The sequence below is a fragment of the Centropristis striata genome, chromosome 2 (genome assembly GCF_030273125.1).
Source record: "Centropristis striata isolate RG_2023a ecotype Rhode Island chromosome 2, C.striata_1.0, whole genome shotgun sequence".
In the NCBI taxonomy this organism is placed as follows: domain Eukaryota; kingdom Metazoa; phylum Chordata; class Actinopteri; order Perciformes; family Serranidae; genus Centropristis; species Centropristis striata.
In genome coordinates, this window is record NC_081518.1 from 37584096 (window position 1) to 37599474 (window position 15379).

General features: G+C 38.7%; 1 protein-coding gene across 3 annotated transcripts in view; it reads right to left on the reverse strand.

Moving 5' to 3' along the window:
* Positions 1-19: 19 nt before the first annotated feature.
* adcy7 (adenylate cyclase 7) overlaps positions 20-15379 on the reverse strand; it is a 61276-nt gene continuing 45916 nt past the window's right edge. For 2 of the 3 annotated variants that reach the window (XM_059350586.1, XM_059350578.1), the window contains exons 10-27: positions 15193-15325; positions 13606-13785; positions 13233-13276; positions 11585-11644; positions 10625-10702; positions 9816-9885; positions 9594-9691; positions 9375-9459; positions 7333-7470; positions 7072-7179; positions 6663-6859; positions 6379-6490; positions 5874-6032; positions 4807-4953; positions 4417-4524; positions 4171-4285; positions 2331-2455; positions 20-1303 (exon numbers count right to left, since the gene is read on the reverse strand). In XM_059350586.1, coding sequence (XP_059206569.1) covers positions 1157-1303; positions 2331-2455; positions 4171-4285; positions 4417-4524; positions 4807-4953; positions 5874-6032; positions 6379-6490; positions 6663-6859; positions 7072-7179; positions 7333-7470; positions 9375-9459; positions 9594-9691; positions 9816-9885; positions 10625-10702; positions 11585-11644; positions 13233-13276; positions 13606-13785; positions 15193-15325 — 2104 coding nt within the window. In that variant the 3' untranslated portion in view covers positions 20-1156. The remainder of the gene's footprint in view (positions 1304-2330; positions 2456-4170; positions 4286-4416; positions 4525-4806; positions 4954-5873; positions 6033-6378; positions 6491-6662; positions 6860-7071; positions 7180-7332; positions 7471-9374; positions 9460-9593; positions 9692-9815; positions 9886-10624; positions 10703-11584; positions 11645-13232; positions 13277-13605; positions 13786-15192; positions 15326-15379) is intronic. The other variant, XM_059350595.1, reaches the window with a different exon arrangement.

Below are 15379 nucleotides of genomic sequence, written 5' to 3' on the forward strand. Positions count from 1 at the left end.
CTTGACTCTTTGCTCTGCAGACTTAGGAAAACATTTATTACATTCTGTAACTGTACAAAATTCAATGTCACATTTGTTCACATAAAGGCCAATACATTATTATTAATATTATTATGTAACCACAATTACAGACAAGATGATGGTCTCAAAAGTTAAGGCCACAAGACAAATCAAGTTTTCAGAGACACGCAGGAGCGATCGACATCAGTTCAGGTGATCGTCTGAGCTGGATCCAGAGAAACGTTCACAGCAGGCAGGTTTTAGATCACACAGACAAAAGACCAAGGAGAGCGTCACAGGTTTCCCTCATTGCAGCATAGTAAATGCAGACAAGCAGAATAAACACTAACAGATGACGTTCATACAGCACATGGATTTGTGTATTTCTTCTTGAATTGCAGCAAATATCTTGTCAAATATGTAAAATTAAACAGTTATTAATCTGGCAAAACTACAAAGTTGGAACCTTAAAGATGTTCACATGAAGAGCAAAAGTGTTGATACAGTAACTTTAGGATTTGCAGCTTTGCCATAAACTTACTTACTTTTCACGATGTGAATGTGTCCCAAAGAAAGGAGAAAAAGTTTTATTATATCATTATACCGTTTCTCTTATTAAAACAGCTGTGCCTAACTGCTTCACATATGTCGTGCTCATTACACAGTAACAGAGCAGTGTGTCCATCCCGTCTCAAAGCAGGAAAACCAGATGGGTTTCAAATAATGATCCAAACAGAATCCATTGTTTTGTTTTTAAAGGACCGGAGAGGTCTTCAAAAATCACACAACTGTATTTGGCATTAGTACAATACGCATTTTTTTTCTATCGCAAACAACATCAAAGTTAAAGACAAAAAAGTACAAAAGTGACGGATCACTTGGATGTTAAAGTGTATAGAAAAAGATGGTGATTGTACGTACTGACCATCTCTCCACCATTACTGCCACATCCTGATCTGCTCAACAGGTCTGGATTAAAAAAATGTGGATTTAGGCTCACATCCACCACATAGCAAAGTCCTCATTACACCTCAGTATACAGTCATTAGCATCACAGTCCTTTCTGTCTCAACACTTGTGGAGCACAGGGGTCTTTAAAGTCTTGGCTTGTGCACACAAATCTGTCTCCGGTGGAGCTGGCTGTGGCGGCCTGGCCTCAGCTCAGCCCCATACCTTGCTGCTTGCTCATGTCGGTGCACACAAAGAAGGTTTTCAGCTCCCCTTTGCCTTTAACGTTGATGAATCCTCGGCACTCGCACGAGTAGCCCAGCTTCTGCAATACATCAGTCGTTTCCTCTGTCACCTGGAAAGATACAACAAAAAACACATATGCAGCTAAGAAAATGTACAGGAGTGATTTTGAACTAATTTTTAACATTTCTTTTTGGTAAAAAATCCTTTTTTAAATTACAATGTGTTCGCTGGTCAATGGACAATGACATCATACATGGGTCCAACCCTAATTAATTCATTATTTCAAGATACTGAGTTGTCATTTTAGACATACTAAGTTCTTTTTAGATGCTAAGCAATTATATTCAGATAGGGAGCAAGGTTATAATAGTTTTGGATTTTTCATTAGTTTTAGTTTTATTTTCGTTGTGAATTTTTGTCTTCAAATTCAGTTAGTTTAAGTTAGTTTTTACAGTGAGTTTTCTAGTTTTAGTTTAGTTTTTATTAGTTTTAGTGTTAGTTTTTTTGTAATGGGCTATGTTTTGGATGCCAGATTGAAAGAGGTCATAATAAATTTTGCCTTTATTTCCTTTGGTTTATCCATCTTAGCCCCAATAAGGTTATTAACTCTTACAGTTACGGGTGTTTTGAATTTTGGTTGGAGTGTAGACATCCCAGTCTCAGTAAACATATTTACCATGTGTTGCATGTTCAAATAGAAACACTGAATTATGAATGAAAAAAGTTGACAAAAACGAAAACTAAGGACATTTTCACTCTAATTTTAGTTAGTTTTGTAACAACGCAATACAGTTTAAGTTAGTTATTGTTTTTTTAAAAACTCTAGTTTTTATTTTTATTTCAGTTAACGAAAATGTTTTTTCAATTCTAGTTTTCGTTATTTCGTTAGTTTTAGTTAACTATAATAACCTTGATAGGGAGTCATTATTTTGAGGTTACAGGATCCTTTTTTTCCCATCTCATTGGTGGAATGGGTGGAATTTCTATAAAAATCTGCACCAGAGTTAAACTGGATCTTTCTAAACCCAGCCATGATTGTGTTGAGATCTGTAATGCAAAGCTAAGGAGCAAAGACTGTGAGCTTTAAGAGCACCAGACGAAATATCGGTTTGCCTGTTGGACTGTGTTGAATGTACCTGGATCTTTCCCAGCTCCCCAGTGCTCTCCATTCTGCTGGCAACATTCACCGTGTTGCCCCAGATGTCATACTGAGGTTTCCTGGCCCCGATCACTCCGGCTATCACCGGGCCATGATTAATGCCTGTGGAAGAACAACAAGTTTCATTCAGCAATTTTGTGGAAAATTGTATAATGTTCATATGGATAATTTACAGATAAATAGAGTGTGGGAACAAAATAGGATGAAATATACAGTTGAAGAAAAAAATCTGAGTCATCCAATTACACATCTCAGGCTGCACTTCGGCTCAGATGGTAGTTAAGAGATCTGCTAGAATACATTGCTGTCAGTCATTTCTGTCAAGGACATTTAATGTCTGGCCCTTGTGCAAGAGACACTGGTTGAAAAAGCTTTAGACAATTCTGTAGCTGAAAAGAGATACCAGCAAACACCAGCAAAACAAGACATTCAGCGTGAGTGTTAAAACTGGGGAAAGCAACTGTGTCACAGCATACAATTAGATGGATAGGGATTCTTTGGATTTGCTTCATTTAGATGAGAGAAATTAAGTTCTCAAATAATTGAGAATTCCTTTGGATTAACAATACACATAATACATAATAACTCTGTGGTTTCTCTGTGAATTGATGATACATTTGCAGTATTTATATAACACCAATACCTGCTTTATAATTTAAAAAAAACCCATTGAAATCCACATTCAAAAAACTCCTCAAAACTCACCTCTTCAGAACTGCTTTTAATGTGTGAACTTTGTTGTTGATTCTAATTGTTTTTTTTCTCTTTAACTGCATTTTAACTGTTTTAACTCTAAAGCGTCTTTGTGTACCCTGAAAAGCGCTCTATAAATAAAATGTATTAATATTATTATTATTATTATTATTAAATCTATGTTTTTATTATTTGGGAACTTAAAAGCAGGAATGTTATTAGGATGAGGAGAAAGCAATTTAACTTTTTTCCCCTTTACAAATTTTTCAGTTATTAAAAAAAACGTCTGCAGACACCAATATATTGAGTGTGAGTGTCTCATAAAATTGGCATCAGAGAACAACAACATGAGCATCATCAGTGCCACATACTTAAACTGCTTTGAAACAAAATCCACTTTTGAAAAACGTTTTATTACAAAGTCACAAGCCGTTTAGACACAGCAGCTGATAAGAGTTATACCACTCAAAACAAATTTCAGTGTTTATACCTTATGAATGCTTTTATCTCTCAAGAAATGTAAATGTTTTAACCAAAAACTTTTATCCTGTCAGCTGTCTGTTCAGAATCAGCCGTCTGGGAATAACTACGTCATGACTGCAGACACAGATGACCGGGCTCCATCTCTATCTCATGGCTTGAGTGTGTGGCCACTTTTTATGTTATTAGATCTACTTAAGTTAATCAGAATTTATGAGTGGAGCTTTAAAATAAGCTCCTGGACCCTCAACATTACAAAGCACTAGAGGTGTTGCTGCGCAGGAATTTCCTCTCTGGTGATTTAAGGTGGATCAACAGCACTTATCTACAAATGGTATGCAGACCGATGATCAACAACCAGCCTTCACAAGCACAAGTTCTGCATGGAAATTGTCTGCTGGTTGACTTGTCGATGGTAGGGTATTGTGATAGCCCTATAAAGCTACAAACTGCTGTCAAAGGTTACAGTTAAAGCCTATACAGAAGGGTCAACTTTGGTAAGATAGCTTTAAAATGACAACGTAATAATAAAGTATCTGCTCTCATTGCCAGAACACCACATAGATGCCAGTCACGTTCAGTGGTTTGGTTATAGTGGCAGCACTAACAGAGAATTATTAACCTTAATGAAAGGTTTCACTCACCCACACGAAGCCTGAAGCTATTGAAGGAATGTCTGTTGATGCCATCCAACTTGCCAATCAGAGCAATGGCAAACTCCACCATGATGCCGATCTGGGCCTGCTGCCTCTCTTTGTCCTGGAAGAACATATTCAACAACCTCATTATGACGGCTTCAGGCTTAATGGTTTTTATGACAGGTTGCTATGAAACAGTTAAAGCGGATTTGACCCGAGGCTGACCCTGGTCTGAAGCAGTAGCTACTTCACCTGATTGTTCTCTTGCCCAGGCGTCCCACTAAGCCCTGCAGCCGCCATGTAAGTGCTGCCAATTGTCTTGATCTTCTCCACGCCGCTGAACTTTGGTTTAGACAGCAGCTGTTGGTTTAGAGGGAAGCAAAAAAAAGAGGGATGATTGTGATCTTCCTCTTTCATTATTTATATTTTTTTCCTGTTGGCATTTACATTGTATGAATTAAGGAGTGTAGATAATAATGCTGTACTGTTTTCAATGGTCAGGGTTCACATGGTTAACATTGGAAGTGCAAAAGCAGAGCCAACAGATTGGGGCTTTAACAAACATCATGTGAAGTCATGTATCACAGAGAACCACTTGGTAATGGAATGATTGATGAAAGAGTCGTTCTTTGTTTTCCTGACCTCGTCAAAATCAGCGATTATCTCATTCAGCAGCCGCAGGCATTCCAGCCCCTCCTTGTTGATATCACACTCCGTGTAAAATTCTTTAAAATCTGGCACTGAGGCGAACATCACGCAGACGCAGTCATAGGACTTGTAGTAGAGGTCCTGTCAGGAAAAAAAAGAAAATACAAAAGCACAGTTTATAGTTTTAGGCAGGAGGAGACACGGTATGTTAGGCTTTAATGACAGACCTCAACTTCTACTGTCGATGATAAAAACTAGACTCTCAATAATTAATCATCTTTCAAGCATTTCCAAACACTATATTATTTTATTTGGAGCAATTTCTTTATTTTCCTTGGCACTCAAATAAAATGTCAAACAATTAGGCCGAAGCAGCCACATAATGAAACAAGAAAACCTCTATATATGTCTTTACAATACAGTCATGAATAAACAGTGGGTACACTGACATGTACAGTGTTGTGTTTTATTTGAGGGCAAGAATTTCCATCTACTTTTGTCTGTAAGCACACAAATTTACTGATTTATAATTACTTCCATTTATTTGAAAGCTGAGTTAACACTCATCTTAGCAGCTGACTAAGTGAGACTTAAAAGGTGGAATGAACGGAAATCTCCTTAACAAACAATGCATATACCCGTACAACAATAATCCCTGTCATCACTTAATGACCCACTAGAAGTGAGTGGGGATGTCTGTATCACCACGGTCTTTATTTTCTCGTTTCTCATATTGTGCATGTTGCTTCTGGACGTCAGCAAAGAGCCTTAAGCTCCACATGGGATGTGTAACAGCATTTTAGCATGCTTTGTCATGGCCCTTCCATGTCTGATACTGACGCTCTACACACAAGGCACCCGTTAGTGTCTGTATGATACAAAGTGGCAGTATTTGAAAGGGTTATTACATCATTGTGTAATTTTTATGTGCTTTGCTGTGTTGCTGTGTACTGCTGTCAGTGTGTCAGTTTGACTGAGGGCGGGGGTTAACCACACAGACCAAAGGGGCCACAGCAGATACTATGAAGCGTGCGCTTCATTCCCAGGGGTCCTCCTCTCACCTCGTTCTTCTTATTCTCGCCGACAAACAGCGTTGCCACATGAGCCGGCAGCACGTTCTCCAGCAGCAGGCGGTTCAGGTTCTCCCTGGTCTCTATCTCGTCCTGCTCTGTCCGGTTCTTATACTTAAGCAGGAAGTCCTGCCGGAAGCAGTACTCATTCTGGTGGACAAAAACACGGTGAGTGAAAATGAAGGAACCCATATCCCAAAATGATTTTCATTGGAATTTTTCTGGATTTCCTAAAGCCTGAATAATTGATTCATTTCCAGAATTCTATTACTTTTGATCATTTTACAATAGGGTGGACAGCTGGAACAGACAAATATAAACAAGATATGAATTAATTTATCACGGGAATAAAAAAATTTACTTGAGAGATTTGAATGTAAATATGTACAGACTGCATTTGCAGATTTCAATTTTCTATCCATTAATTTGTTTTCAGTGTGTCAGTTTGGGATGTGAAGGAAAAAAATGAGGACAGACTAATTAAAATAGTCATTACCTGTTGTGAGATGATTAGCATAGTGACCAGGAACAGGGTGATATATATGCAACTCATCACCTGTGGGTGTTTCACCAACCCTATCCATCTCAGGATGGTGTGATCTTCTCTGCTGCAGAACAAACAAAAACATCCCATTTCCACGTTGTATTAATTTGTTTGTAAACTAACAAATTAATGAATAATTAAATGCCTTTTTATGGATCACCATTATTGACTGATTATAAGTTGGTACTTAATAAACAGCTCTGACAATCTGATTTGCTTTCTACATTCAGTCCCACCTGCTGCAGTTCCAGCTGTCGAGCTGCTCAGCGTGGAGGAAGTTTCCGTAGACCACAAAGAGTTCCCTCTTGGTGCTGAGGATGATGATGTAATACGCTGTGGATGCCAGGGTGAGGAAGAGCACTTTGAGCTCAAAGCTCACCCGAAGGAAGACTCCACATGCAATGAGCGATAGGATGCAGCAGTATACAGAGTACTGAGGAAGAGACAGCCAGGGGATGGAATTACACTACAATCACAGTAGCAAAAATCATGTATTTGTCAATAATTATAACTACTCCTGTGATGCATCATGTCTTTTCTAGAGCATAAATATTTGAAAACACTATTAATCCCAGTCCGATATGAAAAATATATTAAAAGGTAGCCATTTCATTATTGTCTGTTGTTAATAAATCCATCACTCACAGGCAGGTAGAAGAGTATTTCCTCTAATCCTGGATCATGGGAATCATTTGTAGGACGCAGGTCAGCGTTATCAGTGGAACATTCTCGCACGGGTGTCTCGATGAAGCACTGCAGGCGGATAAAAAAGGTCTGACTGACAAGCAACCACAGGACAGTGTGCTTTGAAGTTTGGCATGGCAGCTATGAAGTGTGGTGCAGCTAGAAATAGCAGAGTCTGTAATGACCCCTCTGATAGCACTCCACATGTGAGCACGGTCTTACCAGGTTGAACACCGCTAAGATAATGATGACCGTAGTAGTGATGGTGGCCAGAGGGAGGCGCACACACGGCCGCTTCACCACTGCCTCCGACACAGCTGGCAACCACTGGCACCTCGAAAGCTTCTCTGGAACCAGGCGCTGCAGTGGAGGAAGAGGAGTAAGGAGAAAGACAGAGGAAAGATGGAGTCAAACAGGTATGAGGAGCATGTGTCATGCGTCTCCAGACATCATGTGAGTGAGTCATCGCCAGCTATTTCCAGTGAAGGAATCCGTCTGACCTGTCAAGGACTGATGTCAGGTGTCGTCCACCGAGTCAGTAGGTTAGCTATAGAAAGCTCTAGCTCGGTGAATGCAAGGGATAGCTTCCATGACATATTTCCATTTTCACACTGGCTAATTCTGTCACAGTGAGGCACATACTGTACACACCACTCACACACTATAGATTTTCACACATCCTTTTCACTGTTTCCTTTACCGAGCACTTTCCTATTGCAATACGTTTGATTTTGACCTATGAACCTTATTGTTGGCTGTAAGTGATGTTTTTTGTTCCTGTCTCACTATCGACACAGAAAACAAGAGCACTCCAATGTCACATTTCTACTTCATGGCACAGAACATATCTACTCAGCTCCACTTATTCTCTTTTGGTTTTCCATTAGTTTTACCAGGTTTTGGATGATACTTGGTTCCAAGCGAGCTAAACCCAATACAATATTAAAACACTGCAGACCACTGGTTGGTCAAAGAATCTTCACCAGTGTGACATGGGATATCCTGCACAAACCTGCTACCATCACTAGTGACCGAATTTAATTAATAAATATAACTGAAATGGGTGAGTTACATAAAAATCCCCCCTTTTTGGGGTGTCCCAATAGCTCACCAGTAGAGTGCATACCATTAAGGCTTAGTCCTTGCAATACAGCGGGCCGGGTTGAATTCAGCTCAGAGGCCTTTCCTGCATGTCTTCCCCTCTGTCTCGCCCTTTCACTCTGTATCTTTACCGCTATTGAAAAAATAAATAAATACATCCTCCCTTATTTGAATTGGCTTTATTTTTCAACCTGCAGTTGAAATTAGGTATGAGGACATCTTAATGTTGTCTTACTGGACCTGCCTCAAGCTCTGCAATATGTAAAAAAAAAAAAAAATACAATGAAAATAAAAAGCAAGGGCAGTATTAAAAATTAAAATAATCATTTTATGTCTACAATTAATCATTTAAACTTAAAAATGTAGAATCAAGTACTATTTTTTTCTGAAGAATATTTCAGTGTTTCTCTTTCAATGTTAAAACCTGCTCCTTTAAATTCAGGAATGAATGTGCAAATCACACGCGACCTGACCCAAGAATGCATGTATTTCTTTCCAATAGAACGTGCATTCCTTGACCTTGGAAATAGCAGTTCCCAAAACAACGTCAGTTCAAGCACAATGCTAGTAGCTGCTCTGTTATATTACAGTCTTATTTATATTTTGTTTTCAATTAAAAAGTAAAAAAAACTGTGTCAACATTTCTTGTTATATAACACAGCAAAATAATAAGGAAGAACCCTCAGGAAGGTTACTGATAGGTGGTGAGAAAAATTACATCCTTCCTGAATGCTTGCCATTTCTTTGACATTTGTCTTGTGTGGCCTTCACACAACAGCAGTAATAATCAGTAAAGAATTTTCCATTTGATTTTCATTGCTCAAGCCCAAATTGAACAGAATTAATTAAATACCACTTTAGAACAAAACACTTACAAGTAACACACATGTAATGCGTGTCAAGGCCAGACCAGCCATATACAATGTGGGATGTTAAGTGTTGCTGAACAAATGGCATTGACCTGTTATCAGTGTGGGGGTTGAGAAGTTGCTATAAAAGAGGAATGGCGTGTTTTTGCTGTGTCTGTAAGGCTTACTTTGTCATTCACTTATTACAAGCCTAAATGCTAACTGGAACAAACTGCCCAAAATGAGCTGAAATATTAGCCTTAATCACCTGAATATCTAAATGTGAAATGTGAATGTAAGAATTAACACACTAACCTGGAAGTGACCTGCGAAACAGATGGCCAGGGTCAGCAGCAGCACACAGACCAACACTCCAAATGACGTCCCCAACATCTGTCGACTGACGGAGATAAAAACCAAAGTGAGTTAAATATCAGTCTGTCCTTCATCTCCAAAATTACACTGCATTGCAACAGCTGAGAACTGTGCCAGGTGATTGATTTTGATTGTTAGTAAATAACAGGTCACACTTACTTCTTTGTCACAAACATCTGAACCAAAAAGATGCAGAGGAAGATTAAGGTAGCACAGCCAACATAGTGTTTGAACATCGGCAAGTCTAGGGCTCGGTACTTAAAAGAGAGAAAAAACAGAAGAAACCTAAACCTGTTTGTTCAACACCAGAATTAATGGGAATGTATGACAATGTGAAATAATGCTTTTAATCATCAATTTGCAGATTAGTGTTAAACTAACCTGTTTTTCCAGATCTTTCTTTGGAAACCACAGAGCTAAACTGCCACTCTCTTCAGTCTTAGACCATTGCCTGAGAGCGAGGACGGAAGGAACAGAGCATTAAGTACAGGTGACTGATACGGGCAAAATAAAAGGTGCAATTATAACGGCACTGTCTTGAATCAAATGTGTTACAGTGTAATTGAACAAGGTTAAATTTAGTGTGTAAGTGCTAACATTTGGGAATTAGCAGTAAACACAAAGTTCAGCTAAGGCTGATGGGAATGTTATTAGCTTAGCAGGTATTTGGTCATAAACCAGTTTTGAAATTTTTGACCTGATGGTGGTGCTAGATGAAAAGCAAGGGATCACCATAGTTATTACAGTTCATCCTGAGAGGGGCATGAATATTTGGACCAAATTTTCATAGCAATTCACCCTATAGCTCTCAAGACATTTCACTCAGAATCTCAACCATCCCAACCAATCTCAACATAATGGTAGCGCTGGAGGATCACCTCACTCAATAGGATCTGGGAACTATGAATATTTCAAAGTAACCTATTTCACTGCGGTTGAGATATGTCAGTCCGGACCAAAATTGTAGACAAACCTTTGAGAAAGCCAACAAACCAACATGTATCCCTTTAACCAAGCCATTAGCAAGACTTCTCAGGTGTATTGATAAAATACCTGCTTTTTAAAATCAAAGTGCAATATACTTTACAAGTGTTTCTGCTGTTTCTGTGAGATTCAGTGCAAATTTACAATTATTTTATGACATGCACTCATGCAGAAATGGGGGGGATTGCTTGTAAAAATGGACCTACTTGCTGCTGAGCTCATCTATAGTAGTAGTCATCTCGTTGTGCAGCTCCTCATCAAACTTACTCTTCTGGGATTTGTTCCTGCACCGGAAAGCACAAAGACAATGAGGAAGAGGCAGACGGACAGACACTGAAACACGCAAGCCAACAGGAACAGGTCATGCAGGTTACTCAGGTCCAGTTTAGCTGTGATTGGGGGCAACTTGGTTAATGCCATTCTGAGCATTAGTGAGAAAGGAGAAATACTGTTTGTGCCTGTGAGAGAGTTATGTAGAGTGTGCCAGATGCAGAATGCTGTGTGTTACATTATCTCTGTGGGATTCAGCTGGAGCGTTTCTGCCGTGCTTCTGCTTGGAAACCCCCTACTCCATCAGGAAGGAAATGCTCACACAGATGCACAGACCCAGATACACACAAGCCCCATTGAGTGATCAGTGTTATTAGGAGCATGTCAGTCCACTAACAGAGGTTACAGGGTTTCTCCAGGCTTTTCAGATCATATGTTGAGTAAAGAACAGAAAAACACCACTGCTTAGGTTAGTGCTCGGGCAGCAAGGCTCTCTGTTAGGGCAATAGTTCTCACCCTGTAGGACAGGACGTCACACAGACATATTTGGTGATGAGGGACTTGCAGAAGGATTTAAAAGGTTGGTGCAATTTATATTTGTTATATTGAAATTTATGGTACAATGTCTTTTTCATTTTTAAAAAAATGTTTAGCCCCTATTTTACTCTTTAAATAATTATTTTTGGGAAACTGCATGAGGCATACTGATTTCTGTGTACTAATCTGCAATTTAAGAATTATTTACAGTATGTAAAAGTGCACCATCTTTTAAATTTATATTTTAAACAATGAGCGTGCATCCATTGGTTTTTGTATTTAGGGGTCACAAGCCAAAAGGTTGAGAACTACTGCGCTGAGGCAATGAGAACCTTGCGGGCCATGAAGGCCCCACTCACTTATAGCTGCTGAACGGATGGGGAGGCAAGGATAACGGATCTTCTAGAGACTCATCAAAGCTGTCAGGTACAATCAACAGTAAAACAAAAACACAAATTCATCACAACAAAGCAGTGGGGAGCAGAAAAGAAAACACAGGGCACTGATCAAATAAATGTGAAAATCGAACCAGTTAATAAGAGCTGGTTGCAAAACTTTTTTACCACAGAAAAAAAAAACCCTGTTATGAAATGTCATCAACCTTGAGTGGGTGCACCTCACACCACTGTGACTTCAGCCTCAGACATGCCAGCTGCTGCCTGTGCTACAGTGGACTGTGAGTACATGAATGAAATTAACAATTTCCGAGATAAAACAAATCTCCATTCTCACAGGGTGGAATGCTTGTGCTTTTAGGCACACACTTATCTTTCCTAATCACATTACTCCAGCCCACACTGTTTGTGTAGGTGAGTCCTGCCCTCTAATCAGTAGCTACACTTTAAATATTTGTCCGTACGCTTACTGCCTGTGCCAGATGGGCAAAGAGAATTAACCATTATAAGCTACAACCATAATCAATTTGTCTATGCATTATTTGAAGCTAATGGAAGGGCTCGTTATAGAGCTCAGCGCTGCCACCACTCTGCAGCCCTGACTGACAAATCAGCACAGCTGTAATAAGCAGACCCTTGGCGACGACATTTTAATGGAACAATTTGTATTTGCAGTTTGAAATTAACTCTTCTACCACTGTATTTGTTTTGGGAACACATGCTGACTTACTACCAGAGAACATTTCAATTTCACTGTTATCATCTCCACTGGGATGTTCAGGAGTTTTCTTCCCATCTTAATTGCGCAAAATAAATTTTTTTTTAATCAAAAACAATTACAAAAGACAGATTTTGATGAAGTTGTGAAGTAGCATGGTATCATGGGAGTTGTTGTCTTCATTGTTAAACAACCAGCATTGGCAATGAAAATTTAGACATGACTTGTAGGCAGAAATCACGATCATGGACGAGTTAATGGATTACTTTTTTTTTTTCACGCTACGTTTATTCATGTATATCGCCATTTTGTAATTTAATTCTCATGATATAATAGTTAGCTAAGGTAACATTAACTTGCTAACTTACAGTCTGCAACCAGCTAAAGAAGCTAAACGTTATGTGGCAGATTCTATTATGGTGTAGTGCAACAATGTTATCATTGGTCAAAACAATCATACTAAAAACAGCTTTATGAGGGCAATAACACCATTGTAACACAATATTGCTTTACCCACTAGTGACATCTTTCCATCAACATTTCTAAGCTCCCATGAAAAGATCATCTCTATGTAAATTATGCCTGCCAGAAAAAAAAAATCCTTCCAAACACTTTGATATATTGTATTACAAAATACTGTTCGTGAAATGTGATGAAGCGATGACCAGTTCAGATTCCACGAACAGACTGGAAAGTCCTGGCAAGGAAGGTTGACGTGAAACACTTGATGCTATTGAGCAACAGTTTTGTTACACGGGCCAACTTCCAGGGTAGGTGTGAGTAAGCAAACTCGCTCTGTTTTAGTTCAACATATAGTAAAATGTAATAATAGTCACCAAATGGAACATGTGAAATCATTCTGTTACTCCTTAAGCAGCTCAGAGTTGTTCTTACCTCTCATGGATCTTGGAGCTGGGGGTTGGTCGCAGAGGGATGTCCTGGAAAAGACCCAGACAACATTCAGCCAACAGGAATGCATGATAATGTGAGCACCGATGGCCAAACGCACTCAAAGTCAATTTATCCAACTTTTGCATTTGAGAAATACTTGAACCTTTCACAAGTAAATGATTACCATAAGTTAAGATGCGCATTTTCCTTTCCTGAGAGAAACCTTTCAAACACTATGCAGTTATTCATGAGTAAATCAGAAGAACAATTTAAAACAAGTTTAAAGTCTCTTATGCTCACCTAAAGCTTTTAAGATTCTACAGCAAAACCATGCCTTGTATCTGTGCACTTTTAAATAAAGGCACCATCTGCTCACCTTGAATCGCTTGTTGCCATTGACGATAGCATCCGGGGTGAAGCCATCACGGTTCTGAAGGTGTGCAAAAGGTTTGACGGCCCCCCAAGATTCCAGGTACCGGGTCATACGCACAGACGCCCTCATCTTCAGACCATCATTCACCCGAGGTTTACGGCTATTCAGTGAGGGGTCCTTAGACTGTGCACACACAGAACAATATTACATCTATGGTACACTTTGGTAATTTAGCTGAAGCTCTGAGGCACAGAAATTAGTGTAAGTACGTTCCTAAATCATAAAAGTCATTAGAAAGCACTTGGGGAGAGCATACCCCCACTAAGGCTGTGCAGTCTTCTACAATTGTTAATGGATGTTTTTAAACTGAATGTGGATCATGTTTTGCAGGAGTTTTGGCCGAATTCCATCCAATTCTGCAGGACTGCTTGGAGCCAATATGTGCATGGGTCACCTAAATTTGGTTACAAGTGCACAATTCATGGAGGTATTTTATGCACAAAATCTTGTAAAGACAGGAAATTTGTAAGCAAAGTGATTATGAAAATTCTATCAAAAGATCTAAATGGCAGAACATCTATTTATACAGTAATGGTGTTTAGCTTATACTGATAGATGTGTTCATAACCCAACAATTCAAAATATAACTTGTTTGTAGGCCTCATGTTTCATGTATAATTATAGTAGCAACCATTATGGTGGGAAATATTGATTTGGTAAGATTGTTTTAAAATGACATTACAGTAAACACATCCACCATGACTTAGCATTTGGACTACATTGTTACATAAACCTTGTAGGGTTATTAAACAAAAGAGCAAAAACACAAATTAGTCTGTACTCAAATTATATAAACACAGGCTTTGAAATTACTTAAATTATTTACATCATCATATCAGCAAATATTTACACTATAGGCCAAAAGTTTGGAAGCAACCTAAATTTTCTTAAAAAACAGTATGGATTCTTTGGATTTTTGGATGTGTTTACTGCATGATCAGACTTTACCTTTATTGAATTGAACCATTTTCCTCAATTTACCTTTAGGTATACATTAATGTTACCAGACCGTTGCTGAATAAATGTTAATAAAAGAAAAGAAGGGCTTAGTTTTAGGGTTGAGAAGATTTTGCAAGAGTCAAAAGTAAAAAAACAAATCACAGTTTGCATTATTCGCTTTAGCTCTTTGGCTTTTGAGAGTTTGGATACAAAATCCTAATAAATCTCAACTGTGTTCATATCTCTGACAAACTACCACAGAAATGGCTGAAATTGTAGTAGCTGAGTAAAGAAACAAGAGTACAGATTTATACATTAAGGAAAGAAGGATACACAAAGTCTAACCAATAAAAACCCAAAGACCTGATAATTATAGTAAAATGTGTTCTAATAAATTACTCTTTATATAATAATCATGTTTATTTTGTTGCAAAGTATAGCAATGAAACTATGATCTTTTTTTGTACAAATTTGATCTTGCTTCCAAACTTTTGGCCTGTAGTGTATATAGCAAATGTTTTCAAATGCATCATATTTCTCATTCTTTCCTCCACATTGTGCATTTTTGAGAAAGATGAATAGAGAACTCACCCGTGGATCAATGACCAGGTAGGTTTGGACATTAAGCTCTTTAAGGTAGAGGTCCCTGAGGTGGCCATTGCCATCTTCCACTTCATAAGCCTTGTTCAGGTGGTTCAAAGTCGCCTCTGTGATGTGGACACGTCTAACCAATCGAGGAAAAAGGGGAGGATTGAGTATTACTTGACATTTAAGGATG